The following is a 13,725-nucleotide window of genomic DNA, read 5'->3' as shown; positions in this document are numbered from 1 at the left end:
TATGTTATTTGGTTATTCAGCTGTGAAACAAGTACTGCCTGATGCTTGATGGAATTTTGGGCATTTTATCAAGATATCTGGATTAATCTATATCCCGCAGTTATTCTCATAATGTCAAGTAATTATGGTATTTTTGCAGATAATGCAAAATAATGTGACAATGGTACTGATAAGAACATAAGAACATAAGAACTATACAAACGAGAGGAGGCCATTCGGCCCATCGAGCTCGCTCGGGGAGAACTTAACTAATAGCTCAGAGTTGTTAAAATCTTATCTAGCTCTGATTTAAAGGAACCCAAGGATTCAGCTTGCACTACGTTATCAGGAAGACTATTCCATACTCTGACTACACGCTGTGTAAAGAAGTGCTTCCTTAAATCCAGTTTGAAATGTTCTCCCGCTAATTTCCACCTATGGCCACGAGTTCTTGTATTGGAACTAATGCTGAAGTAACTATTCGGTTGAACAGCATCCAAACCTGTTAGAATCTTATCGACCTGGATCATGTCCCCCCTCAGTCTCCTTTGCTTGAGGCTGAACAGATTTAGCTCAAATAACCTTTCCTCGTATGACATTCCTCTAAGACCAGGAATCATTCTTGTGGCCCTACGCTGCACCTTTTCTAAGGCCGCTATGTCCTTTTTAAGATATGGTGACCAAACCTGTACACAATATTCTAGGTGAGGTCTCACCAAGGAATTGTATAATCTTAGCATTACCTCCCTTGACTTAAACTCCACACACCTGGAGATATACCCCAACATCCTATTGGCCTTTTTTATTGCTTCCCTGCACTGGCGAGAATGAGACATGGAAGCATCAACATACACACCAAGGTCTTTCTCATAATCAGCTACCTTTATTTCAGTAGGTCCCATAAAATACCTGTACTTTATATTTCTGCTCCCTACATGGAGTACCTTACATTTGTCTATGTTAAATTTCATCTGCCAGGTGTCAGCCCAGTCACTAATTAAATTAAGATCCCGCTGTAGCTGCTGAGCCGCTAGTTCAGTATCTGCTACACCACCCACCTTGGTGTCATCTGCAAATTTCACCAGTTTACTGTATATATTGGTGTCTATATCATTTATGTAAATTAGGAACAAAAGTGGTCCTAAAATTGAACCCTGCGGTACCCCACTATGAACGCAGGCCCACTGTGACATTGAGCCTCTTATAACTACTCGCTGCTTCCTATCCGTTAACCAGTTATCAATCCAGGTCGCTACAGTTCCTAAAATACCTGTCGCTTTGAGTTTAAGTGAGAGCCTCTTGTGGGGAACAACATCAAAAGCCTTTTGGAAATCTAAGTAGATGACATCATAGGCCTTCTTATCATCAACTTCCTGAGTAGCTTCCTCAAAAAACTCCAACAGATTTGTTAAACAGGATCTACCTCTCCTAAATCCATGCTGGCTATCCCTCAAAATGTTATTTGAGTCCAGGTAATCTACCATTTTCTCTTTGATTATAGCCTCCATAACTTTACCAGTTATACAAGTTAGACTGATTGGCCTATAGTTTGACAAATTACTTCTATCCCCTTTTTTGAAAATGGGCGTTATGTTGGCATGCTTCCAATCAGAAGGTACCACACCTTCAGATAAGGATTTTTGAAACAGTAATATTAAGGGTCGGCAAATAATATCCCTCATCTCTTTTAACACTATAGGTAAGATGCCATCAGGGCCCTGTGATTTATTTATTTTGAGCTTAGCTAGGCTTTGCAAAACATCAGCTTCAGTTATATATATATTAGTTATAGACGATGATGGATTAGTAATAAGAACTGGTAAGTTACTAGTGTCCTCAACAGTGAATACCCGTGCAAAACTATCATTGAACTCATTTACTATGTCAATGTCGTTTTCAATTATAAGACCCTTACTATCCTGCAGATTAGTAATTTCAGCTTTTAGAGCTCTTTTAGAGTTAAAATACTGGAAGAAACTTTTAACGTCATCCTTAGCCTCCAATGCGATCTTCCTTTCGACATTCCTTTTAGCTCGTCTAATGTCATTTTTTAATTCAGCCTGTAGATTTAGATACTCTTGCTTTATTATGTCATCATCAGTTATTTTCCATCTCTGGAACAAAGCCCTTTTCCTCCTTACTTTATACTTTATTTCCCTATTAAACCACCTAGGTTGCAATTTCCTAGATTTATTCTTGCTGGAAACAGGTATGAAGTCCTCTTGCACTTGCAATAATGTGCTTTTAAAAAATTCCCATGCCTCCTCAACAGTTTTGTTATTTAACTCCATCCAGTTCACAGTTTCTAGTTTTAATCTCATACATTTGAAGTTAGCCTTCCTAACATTATATATTTTTGATTTGGACTTTGCTCTTCGGGCACTAAACTTAACCTCAAATTTAACCATGTTATGATCGCTACTGTCAAGTGGTTCTAAAACGTCTAATTTACCAATCCTGTCCTGGTTATTAGACAAAACAAGATCAAGAATGGCATCTACCCTGGTAGGGGTGTTAACAAACTGAGTAAAAAAACAATCCTGTACTAATTCCACCATCTCAAGTTCATTTTCAGAAGAGCCAGCAACAATGTCCCACTGCATCCCCGGTAGATTAAAATCACCCATAACTACCACATCATTTTTATTGCTCATAATCCTCACTGTATAACAATCTGCTTTCTTCAGCAGCTACATTGGGTGCTCTGTAACAAACACCGACAATTAGGCTATTTGAGTTTGTAGCATCTAATTTTACCCATATAGCTTCCGTACTTTTACTTATATCAGTAAGCTCCCTTGCCTGCAAGTTTTCCTTTACATATACTGCAACACCACCTCCCTTCTTACCTATACGGTCTTTACGGAACAATGTGTAACCATCCATATTATATTCTTGTCCATCCTTATCACTCAACCACGTTTCAGTTATTGCTATAATATCATAAGAGTCTGATGAGATAAGAGCCTCTAAATCATGAATTTTATTCCTAATACTCCTGGCGTTTAAATACAGACAACAAAGGGTAGGCCTATTACAGTGCCTACTTATAATATGATTTTTTGGGGCTTTCCGTTTCCCCCCAGTTACATACTTAACTAACCTCCCTGCCCCCCCAGTCCCTAGTTTAAACATTCCTCAACTACTCTACAAATACGCCTTCCCAGTACACTGGTTCCCCTCCGGTTCAGATGCAACCCATCCGGCTTGAACAGGTCCCACCTGTTCCAGAAGGTCCTCCAGTGCCCCATAAACCTAAACCCCTCTTTCCTACACCATCCTTTTAGCCACGCATTTAATCACCTTATCTCAGCTAACTTAGCCTGACTTGCGCGTGGCACGGGGAGTATTTCAGAAAATACCACCATGGACGTTCTGCTTCTAAGCTTATTGGCGACTTCTATAAATTTATCCTGCAGAACAGCCCTTCTACCCTTGCCTATGTCATTGGTGCCAACATGCACCACGACAACTGGATCCACCCCAGCTGGGGCCAAAAGCTTGTCCACACGATCTGGAAGGTCTCCTACCTGGGCACCAGGCAGGCAAGACACCGTACGGGACCCTCTATCACGCGTGCACACATAACTGTCTACTCCCCTAATAATTGAATCCCCCACTACCACAACCTCCCTCTTTCTGGGGGGAGGGGGCTCCTCAGTGCCCAAGGGCCCACCTGCTTCCCCAGTCCCTTCCGGCTCTAAAGCTGGAAGCACCTGAAACCTGTTAGACACAGACACCTCAGGTGATGCCGCCTCTGTAACATGTGTACGCCTTTTCCTGCGTCTACGACCTACGGTCACCCAGCTCTCTCGACCTCTCTGCTCTTCATTCTCCCTCCCCCCCGCTAGTGGCGTACACACCATCTCCCTAAACGGCGTATTAACTAGCTCCTCTAACTCACTGTTGCATTGGATGAGAGCCAGTTGCTCCTCAAGGTCGCGAACCTTGACCATGAGTGAGTCCACTAGCTTACATCGCTCCCAGATGAAGTCCGACTGGACACTAACGTCCAGAAGGGCAAACATCTTGCAAACGCAACACTGAGCCGGCCCCATAATTAACTAACTCACTATGACCCCGTACTCCCAGCCCAGTAAATTTATATAGTATATTTAACTATAAAGATTAATTTCCGTAACAATAAATGCAGTAACGTGCGGAGTACACTAAAATAAGTTATTACTTGTGTTAGTGTACTCCGTACGTTACTGCATTTATTGTTACGGAAATTAATCTGAAAATGGCATATTGGCATTTGAATGTTACTTTAATCAAAATGGTATTTATGAAAGACATTGATTATTATCATTTCAATTTTAGAATGATGAGTGTGCAGGTTACTTATTTTGCTTAATTGTTTTTGTTTTATACTGAACTATAAAATTAGTACTTATTAAAGCAAACTAGGCATTATTTAAAATTTTGCTATATAGTGCCCTCTGCTGGTCACAGAAGGATAGCAACGTTACAAACATATGACTTTATAACGGTGCATGATATGCTTGTAATCGAAGAATTAGTTATGGAACAGCTGTATTCTGATAAAAACAATTATTCCTAGTAGTTAGTTATATCATTATGGAAGCAATTATGTTGATTTTTTTTTATTAAACTAACGATAAGGGAATAAGTGGGAATCTCCTTCTGAGGTGTTGGTCTCAGACCCAAGTTCAGCTGATATGCCAAAGCAGTCTGCATGTTTTTCTCCCTGTGAGGCTTTTGCTTACACGAAATTTCAGAGAATCATGATGGGTGGAATTCCTGAGCAATCACAGTTAAAAAGGCACATCAAGCTGTTACACTGGTGCTATTGATCAACTGACACAGATGCTGTTCTTTTCCTTTAGGAACTGCAAAGTATCTATGATGCGGCTGGACAAATTTATCTAGGCCTCTGTCTTTCGAAACCTGCACCCTCTATATTTTTGAGGGGACTTACACATACCCATAGGTTACAATTGATATATTCAAAGTAATAAACAAATAACTCTTAAAACGAGAGGATATTTTATAAATGTGCTCTTATTACAAAAAAAAATATTATCATAAATCATATATATCCACATTTCCAAAATCTGCTACTTTACCATAACCCTTTAAAGAATAGTTATAAAACAAAATGTTGTTTGTACTGGAATCCCATTCAGCGTTGAGATGTATCAGATGTATGAAAGATGAATTGATGGACGTTGCTGGTTATCCTACAGACTATATTGTTCATAATTAAAGTATCTAAATCGGACACAAATATTGCACAGTTTTTGAACCAACACTGAGCTGATTACTAGAAAGATACATTGGTAGGGCCATAAATCAGGAGCTCTGGATACAGGATATTCAAAAACTTGATTTACTGAATTTGCTTCATGAAAAATATCTATCTGTGCTAGAAAGGCAAAGGTAAGGTTTAAAAAAATGGGAATAAAGGTTCACACTAAAACTCAAAAAATTTTCACTGTAATGTGTTAGGAAGTTTCAGAATTTGTAAATTCTTCCACCATAATGACCCATACAACGCATAATAATAATTTTCATTTTATAATATGATTATTTATTTCTAAAACTTAATGGCTTAAACAGAAGGATTTTACAGTTTTTCTCAGTTGCTTTGGTGTATTTCTCACAACAGACTTAACATTTGCATAACAGCGAATGCATTTCTCAAAACACTTAGTGCAAATGGCAAAATATCATAGATGACCAGCAAAAGCAGGTATCCTCTTCAAAATACTTAGTCCATGCCTCAAAAGCAAGTATTTATATCATTGAATATGTCAGTGCCATCAAAATCCCAAGTCCATGGACATGTGAGCCAAAATATAAAGTTATGTTATCAATATAAAATTGGCACAATGTAAACATTTTCTGACACAAAACATCTGAATGACAAGGGCAGGAAACATAAAAATAAAAAACACTGATTGCGGGAGATTGATTCAAGAAGAATATTTTATTGATTGCACTGGTATATGGTGACATACCATGCACTGCAATTGCAGTCTAGCAAAAAAAATGCATTTCAATGCTTTATGCATAACATATGAAATGAAACAAAAAACAATTACAAAATCAAAAAGGGGAACAATATATACAGACTGAAACTCTAAATGCTTTCTACAGTTGCAGGTCATCCTGTATATTGGGCCACATGTTCTCATCCACATCACAACGGATATCTTCCTGTGCAATGCAGCGTGGAAAGAACCTCCTAGAATGTCTTATCCAGCCTCTGCGGGTGCCTGCTGCTATATCCCCACACACAGCTTCCATGGCAGCAAGCAGTGTCATTTGTGTATGTGGGTTACGGTCATATACCTTCCACCTCCAAGCTGAGAAGGACTCTTCAGTTGGGTTGAGGAATGGAGAATATGGTGGTAGGAGTTCCATCAGCATCCTGGGGCGGTTGGCAACCCATTCGCTGATTGGGTTGGAGTGATGGAAACTCACATTACCACAAATGATCACATACTTTGGTACATTTTCCTGACCAATCTCCTTTTCAGGAATGAGATCCCTATAGAAGGTGTTCAAGAAGGTCGGCAGATGTTGGGTGTTGTATGGCCCCACAAGAGGGATGCGAGTGTGGACCCCATTGTCCGAAATAGCCGCACACATGGTGATGGTCCCACCCCAAAACCTGGCATATCAACAGTAGCTCTCTGTCCAATCAGATTACACCCATGTCTCCTTCCTTTGGCCAAGTTGAAGCCAGTCTCATCCATGTATATGAAAATGGTGCAGGAATCATTAGTATTGTGAATACATACCAAAAAAGTTTTGTAGAAACCTTTAAAATACACTTGACAGCTAATGATATCTTGTTGAACACTTTTGACTGCAATGACATACACAATGACAAAATGACAAGTTTGTCTGGAGTGTATGACTATGCAAAAGAGGGCTAGCACAATGCATTTTGATCATAATGACATAAGCAACCGCTGATGTATGATATAGCTGAGAATTGCACATAAGCATCTGCCTGAGTGTACTAAAGCAATTGCAAAATGACAAAAACAACCAGAAATTGCTGTTATGATCTGCACAACTGACTAGAGGTTGTGGGAATTGAACGAGCAGTTTTGAGAACTTCAATTCTGTTGTGAGAAATGCATCAAAGCAACTGAGAAAAACTGTAATATAAAATAAAATATCGCGAGGGTTTAAATTAATGAAAATCAGTGCTTTTATTTTGAAACTTAAGAATTTGTCACATACCGGAAATAATTATTCTTCGTCATTTGCTTCCGAGTTCATTTGAACCGGAAATACTTGCCTCTGCTTACGGGTTTTGTCAATATTTGTGGGGGTTTAGTGTTTGTATCCTCAACACATTTGCTATAAACGATATCAAAAGCAATTCTTTGACATTAGCACAGCTCGCAAATTATTTTGACAACATGGGAAAGTCATTTGCAAATTTTATGTGTAAAAAAGATTTTCATCCTGCCTCGAAATCTAACATTAAAAAGGTAAGCGAAACTCATGGCTTTTTGATTTAAAGAACTTCAAAAATTGTACGACATAATATTCAATGGACGCAAAAGTTAGTTAAACTAAATTGAAACTAAAATACTGAAATTAGTTTAAGTTAAATGCGTTTTTGGTTTTGATTTCTTTCCTCGTTTGATATGCTGTACAAGTCTTTTATTTTATATTTAGCGAAACTTAAACTAATCTAACTTTTCTTTCAAAATATTTTCACGATATAAGTAGTATGCGTTATTGAATTATTCGATGATTGTGTGTAGGTATGGATAGCGGAACAGAAGTTGACGTTTGATAAGAGGAAACAAGAAGATCTGATGCAGGCTTACCTGAAGGAACAGGAAACTTATAACAACAGGTCTGAATTGCTTCCACCTAGGAACTAAGCAGCTTGTTGGTCTGTACTAAGTGTCGTTAATGTGGTCTTAGTATTTCCGTTTGCCTGAATTGAAAATTACATTGCGGTTCAAGGGCAATGCTCCTTTAGTTGTATTTGATCCATGCCGTTGTGTAACAACAACTGTACTGAAATATTTTAAATTAAGAGATAACTGTTTAAGTGTAGCTCTTGTGATTGGTGGCATTTTATGTTCATATTTTCTGAAAAAATAAAATGCTTTCTTGCAGGCTGTTGATGGGTGATGATCGTGTGAAAAATGGTCTCAATTTTATGTATGAGGCACCACCTGGCGCATCAAAAGGTATTTTATTTTAAGGGTGTGCTTGAAATGCATACCTTTTTAATATCTGGCCATATTTATTATTAATATGTATCTTGTTTCTTTTTCTTGGTTTATTTCCCTTTTGGTTATGAAGAGGAGACAAAAGAGGTATTGTTTTTCATTTATCCATCCTCAAACCATTTATCCGGGTCCAGGTCACTGGGGGCTGGATCATGTTACATGGCTGCGATTTACGGTGTGCCCTCGACATGTCAGTCCATCACACAGCAAACACACGCGCATACAAATTGTCCAGTTTATTGATGCTAATTATTGCATGTCTTAGTATTTGAGGTTGGGAGGAAACCTGTACAACTCAGGGGAACATGCATACTCCATGCATACTCCGCACAGACGCACAAACATACAGTACCAAAGATAGATTAAAACGTCTAACCTTGGAGGTTTGAGGCAACAGAGCTACCTGCAGTGTCATTGTATTGTTTATCGTCTTAATAGATTTCAGACCCCTGTCTATCTGCTGTTTAATGTTTGCAGGAAATTATTTTTTCTACCAAATCTATGATTTTCTGAATATATGTAAGTAGCTTTGCAATAGAATAAATTGGAAGGTTTTTAAAGTATTGTATGTTATGTACAATTTTTATATTAGTCTTTTTCTACAGATTGTTTTGTTTAATATCTTTTTTTATATAAATCAACTGTATTCTGCCTTTTTATTCATTGCAGGAAGGCGAATCAGAATACAAGTTTGAATGGCAGAAAGTAGCTCCACGTGAGAAGTAAGTATAGCAGGTTTTTAAGTTTTCAATATGAACAACCGTTTAGTTTTTCTGTTTTTGAGAGAATCATTTAATCCTTTTTGCTTTTTAGATATGCAAAGGATGACATGAACATCAGAGATCAACCTTTTGGAATTCAGGTATAGTTTTGTTCATTCCAATTCAATCCTTTTTGTGCATTTATTGTTGTGTTTGGGAACTGTGGGGTTTCGGGGGATGTCGTGATTTTGGTGAATATGACATCTGATCAGTGGTTGCCTTCTCTGGTGTCCCTAGCTGCAACTTCTCTTATTTCGATGACCATGATTCAGAACTTGTCCTTATATTTTGCTAGTAATTGGAAGGTTGGTGGTCTGAATCTCGTGGGGGGTGATGGAATGTCATTGATGGGCCCTTAACCCTCAGCTGCTCCAGGGACTGACTCTTCCTGCTTTTTCAATTAAGCATTACTATTGACACATCTGCTACTGAACAAATGGAAATGTAATGGTATCCAATGAAAGCTGTAGTGATCCAGGACCTACCTCAGGAGATTTAATGCAAAAAGGACATGAAATGCAGCTAGTGATGGTGCTAATTCTCGTGATTATCCATATTTGTATGTAAACTGTAGAGATTCCCTTTAAACTCATTGGTACCACTTTATAATAAGGCTCCCTTTTGCCACTAGTAAATGGTAGTAACTCATTAATAAAAAGAAAACTGTATTATAACTTGTTTAAAATTGTCTTAATAATTTACAAAGTGTTACAACCTAATTAATAACCAGATTATAAACCATTCATAAATCCTTTATATGGGTCGGCTTATTGTAAAGTGGCACCAACTCATTTTGCTTGTAAATGCACAAACCAAACTTTAAAATACATATCTGTAATATCTGAAATCCTTTTAATTGTAAAGGCCAGGGTTTTACCATGTGATTATGTGAGATGTGTCGACACGAACAACATTTATTTGTTTCAGCAGCCTTTCTTGCACTGTGCACATGAGTGGCAGAAGGTTTAAGCTGCATAGTGATGTGTAAAACGCATGACGATAACATCGAGTGTCATTCCAGAGTATTGCCATGTTGTCTCAGACTTTAGAGCAAAGTCTGTGGGACTAAATGCTTTAAGACGATTCATACCTTATTCATGTTCCAGTGTTTGCAGGCATCATGTTTTGTGACAAGCATAATTGACTAACTTTGTTGCTGATCTACCCTCCTTCCACAGGTGCGTAATGTGAGGTGCATCAAGTGCCACAAATGGGGCCATGTGAACACGGACAGAGAGTGCCCGCTCTTTGGCCTGTCCGGGATCAATGCCAGCTCCATGGCCTCCGAGGGTGCAGGTGGGTGGCAGTCTGCCTGCAAGCATCTCCTGCTCTTACTATCAAATGGATTAAGTCTGTTAATTATCCACATTAAACAAACAGACTTAAAAACTGTTGCAAATGTTTTATTACAAGAAATGGCCTTGCTTGCTAACGTCATTTTCAACATTTGTGCTTCAAAGCTCGCCAATACTGATTAGTGATTCTTCTCATTTCTGTCAAACCCATTTTAAGTGTTCTGCTGTTTTAACATTTGGGAAATTGTGTATTGTTGACTAACAGACTGACAGGTGTTTTCTGCCACTCCCCATCCTGTGGGAAATTGAGTATTTTTCGTACCACCTGTGATCCTATATGTTTTTGTTATAAGTATGTAGACACTTTTTTCCCCCACTGTTAAGGTAATGTGGTTATGTTTGGGTATAAATTTGCAGAAATAGAATGCAGTAGATAGACCTTTTTGACCTTTGTAGATAGACCTTTTAGAAGACGACGATGTTGCCGGGTACTGGTGTGTCATCTGAGGTGCTTCCGACCCACTTTTCTATCACACGGAGGGACCCCCCCCCCCCCCTCCGCTTCTGGAAATCAGAGATGTTGGCACGATGGCGTGTCTACCCAGGGGAGCCTCTCGCATACAGTGTTGACAGTGGAGTCCCCCTCAAGCTGGAAGAGAAATGCAATTACTGTGTATTTTGACCCGCCCACCCCTGCCCGCTGCTTCAGGGGAATAATATCTTATGATTTGCTCAGCCGGAAGAGCGAGCGAGTCGATTTGTTCACCTCCCGCAGGAACAAAGGCGCCGCCGCGCTCCCCTGCTGCGGAGGGAGTAGCGGCAGTGGGCAGGCGTCAATGAGACTGTTAAAGCTGTGATTGGTCCTAACAGGTCCATCGATGCACCCCTCGGAGTTAATGGCCGAGATGCGAAACAGTGGGTTCGCACTGAAGCGGAGTGTGCTGGGGAGGAACGCCACAGTGTGTGATCTCACGCAGGTAATTGTCTCCTAGACGCCACCCCTCCGCACCCGATCCGGGGTGGGGGGTGCCTGGTCCACCCCAACAATATTTATGACAGATTTTGAGTTTGTCTGACTGTTCCAAAGTGGCCAGTTATGAGCAAATGATGGACCTCTTACATCACTTCCAGTTTGTGGTGAGCCGGGCCGCTTTAATGAGCATGAATTCTGGTAATGTGCCTGCAAATAGGTCCTCATCATTTCTCCAAAGCGAGAATTGCAGGATTTCTTCATTCCCCCTCCTCCCTTTGCTGCTCATTTTGTGCTCCTTGCAAGCCCCTGCCTGTGTGACCTTCATGGCCTTCAGTTAATATGGCCTGGCAAAGTTTGTTTTTCATAGCATGAAAAGTATTTCTTCTGCCATAGGAATATGTGGTCAGTGAAGAAGAGGAAGACCCTGAAGTTGAATTCTTGAAATCTCTGACTAAAAAACAGAAACAGAAACTTCTCAGGTGTGTTTCCAAGAACGCCAATTCTTAGCAAATGTAAATGTGGATTTTTTTAAGTCATACTAATACCACTAAATTCAGATCCCACGAATACATTGTCATTGGTCCGTCAGCATCTAGTTTATTATGGAGTCATCCTGTTTGTTTAATTCCATTGAAGGAAACTAGATCGACTGGAAAAGAAGAAGGAGAAGAAAAAGAAGCGCAAAAGCAAGCACAAGAAGAAACGGACGAATGACTCGACATCCAGTGACACCTCCGATTGCAGCAGCAGCAGCGATTCCGACACTGACTCAGAGAGTCAGTGCAAGGCCAAGAAGAGGAAGAAAGTGAAGGGGAAGAGGTCCCTCAGTGATGGCAGCAAGAATTCAAAAAGCCCCCTCAAGGCACAGCTTTCTCCTCAGAGGGGCAGATCAAGGAGTCGGGATCTAGGGAAGCAAGAATGCAAGGAGCTGGAACCCACATCTGCGCGAGGAGGCCGGGTTACCGATCAGGAGAGGAATGAACACTGCAGCAGAGACAGGCAGGCCCACTGCAGTGGAAGGGACCTCAGTCCGCAGAGAAAGAGGGACAGTGAAGGACTCCAGTACGAGAGGAGAAAGAGGAGTGAAGCTGTGGGTAGAGCATGGAGAGGAAATGAGGACGGCAGTAGCAGGGACAGGGAAAGGGGGCAGGGCAGGGGCAGGGAAAGAAGCAGGAGTAGGGACAGGGAAAGGGGCAGGAGTAGGGACAGGGAAAGGGGCAGGAGTAGGAGCAGGGAAAGGGGCAAGAGTAGGAGCAGGGAAAGGGGCAAGAGTAGGAGCAGGGAAAGGGGCAAGAGTAGGAGCAGGGAAAGGGGCAAGAGTAGGAGCAGGGAAAGGGGCAAGAGTAGGAGCAGGGAAAGGGGCAAGAGTAGGAGCAGGGAAAGGGGCAGGAGTAGGGACAGGGAAAGGGGCAAGAGTAGGAGCAGGGAAAGGAGGCAGAGCAGGGAAAGGGGTAGGAGCAGGGAAAGGAGCAGGGACGAGGTAAGGAGCAGGCACAGGGAAAAAGAGAGGAGCAGGGATCGGAACAGTGAAAGATAAAGTGACAGAGGCAGGAGCAGACATGGGGAAAGGAACAGAGAAGGATAGAAGCAATGAGAGAAGACTGAAAGGAATATATGTGACAGGCAAGCATCACTTTTTGCATTTTACAGTACAGTACAGCATGAATCTTCCCTAAAACTACTCATTATATTGGAATTAAAAGTATTTTGCATAGAATAGCTACAAAAAGGATATTGATCCATTTTTGATTTATGTATTTGATTATAATCATTGGTTAACACCAGTTAAAATTAAAATCGCACATGGATCACACTTACTGTTTGTGTTCTTTTTAATGAAAATTAACTACAGCTATAGTGAATGTTAGTGTGAGGCCAGGTTGTAAAATGACAGGATTAACTCCTTGGTTGAGAATGTCTGATCAGCAGCAAACACATTTTTTTCATTTAACGATGTGGCTACATGCCTGACTACCAGACGTATAGAAGCATAAGCCAAAATACTTCTAGTTCACACAGCCCCCATCTATATGCATCAGGTGTGACAACTTTCAGACTCTTAAGTAAGAAATCGTACAGTAAATCGACATTATTCCAATATACACCTAAAATTAGCTATATCAAAAGCATTGGAGTAGTTTGGAAACCCTACAGACTATTTACAAGGTGGCAAAATGCTCCTGAGAGTATTACTTATACAAAAATGTTCTGAGGGCAAAACAAAAAAAATGCATAGTTCAGAGTGCTAACCAATCACATTGTACTGGAGGTGGATCCAGGCAACTAAAGGAGGCAGAACCATCCAATCAGATGTCTTGGTCCTGCTTCCTCTAGTTGCTTGGACCCACCTCCTCTACAATCTGATTGGTCATCTCTCTGAACCAATAATGTTTCATTCTGCCCTTATAACACTTTGTGTAAGTAAAACTCCTACGAGCAATAAGTTTGTTACATACATGTAAATGTCTGTACATGTGTGTGCA

General features: G+C 40.4%; 1 protein-coding gene across 1 annotated transcript; it reads left to right on the top strand.

Annotated features, from left to right (window-relative positions):
- The first annotated feature begins 7,227 nt into the window (after nt 1-7,227).
- On the top strand, nt 7,228-13,055 carry cir1 (corepressor interacting with RBPJ, CIR1). The gene is made up of 10 exons (XM_023806139.2): nt 7,228-7,454; nt 7,734-7,828; nt 8,098-8,171; nt 8,287-8,300; nt 8,883-8,935; nt 9,027-9,075; nt 10,153-10,270; nt 11,140-11,246; nt 11,636-11,721; nt 11,879-13,055. Exons 1-10 carry the CDS (start codon nt 7,383-7,385, stop codon nt 12,777-12,779), a joined length of 1,569 nt encoding a protein of 522 aa, XP_023661907.2. The 5' UTR covers nt 7,228-7,382; the 3' UTR covers nt 12,780-13,055.
- Nucleotides 13,056-13,725: the final 670 nt, after the last annotated feature.

Source organism: Paramormyrops kingsleyae, chromosome 1 (genome assembly GCF_048594095.1).
Source record: "Paramormyrops kingsleyae isolate MSU_618 chromosome 1, PKINGS_0.4, whole genome shotgun sequence".
Classification (NCBI taxonomy): Eukaryota; Metazoa; Chordata; class Actinopteri; order Osteoglossiformes; family Mormyridae; genus Paramormyrops; species Paramormyrops kingsleyae.
This window is presented reverse-complemented; position numbering and strand designations above follow the sequence as displayed.

Bases quoted from the DNA above. Each gene is read 5' to 3' on its own strand.
- cir1 (XM_023806139.2), top strand. From the start codon at position 7,383: ATGGGAAAGTCATTTGCAAATTTTATGTGTAAAAAAGATTTTCATCCT. The intron at 7,829-8,097 runs GTCTGAATTGCT...GCTTTCTTGCAG, and splicing joins CAGGAAACTTATAACAACAG to GCTGTTGATGGGTGATGATC. The intron at 8,936-9,026 runs GTAAGTATAGCA...TTTGCTTTTTAG, and splicing joins AAAGTAGCTCCACGTGAGAA to ATATGCAAAGGATGACATGA.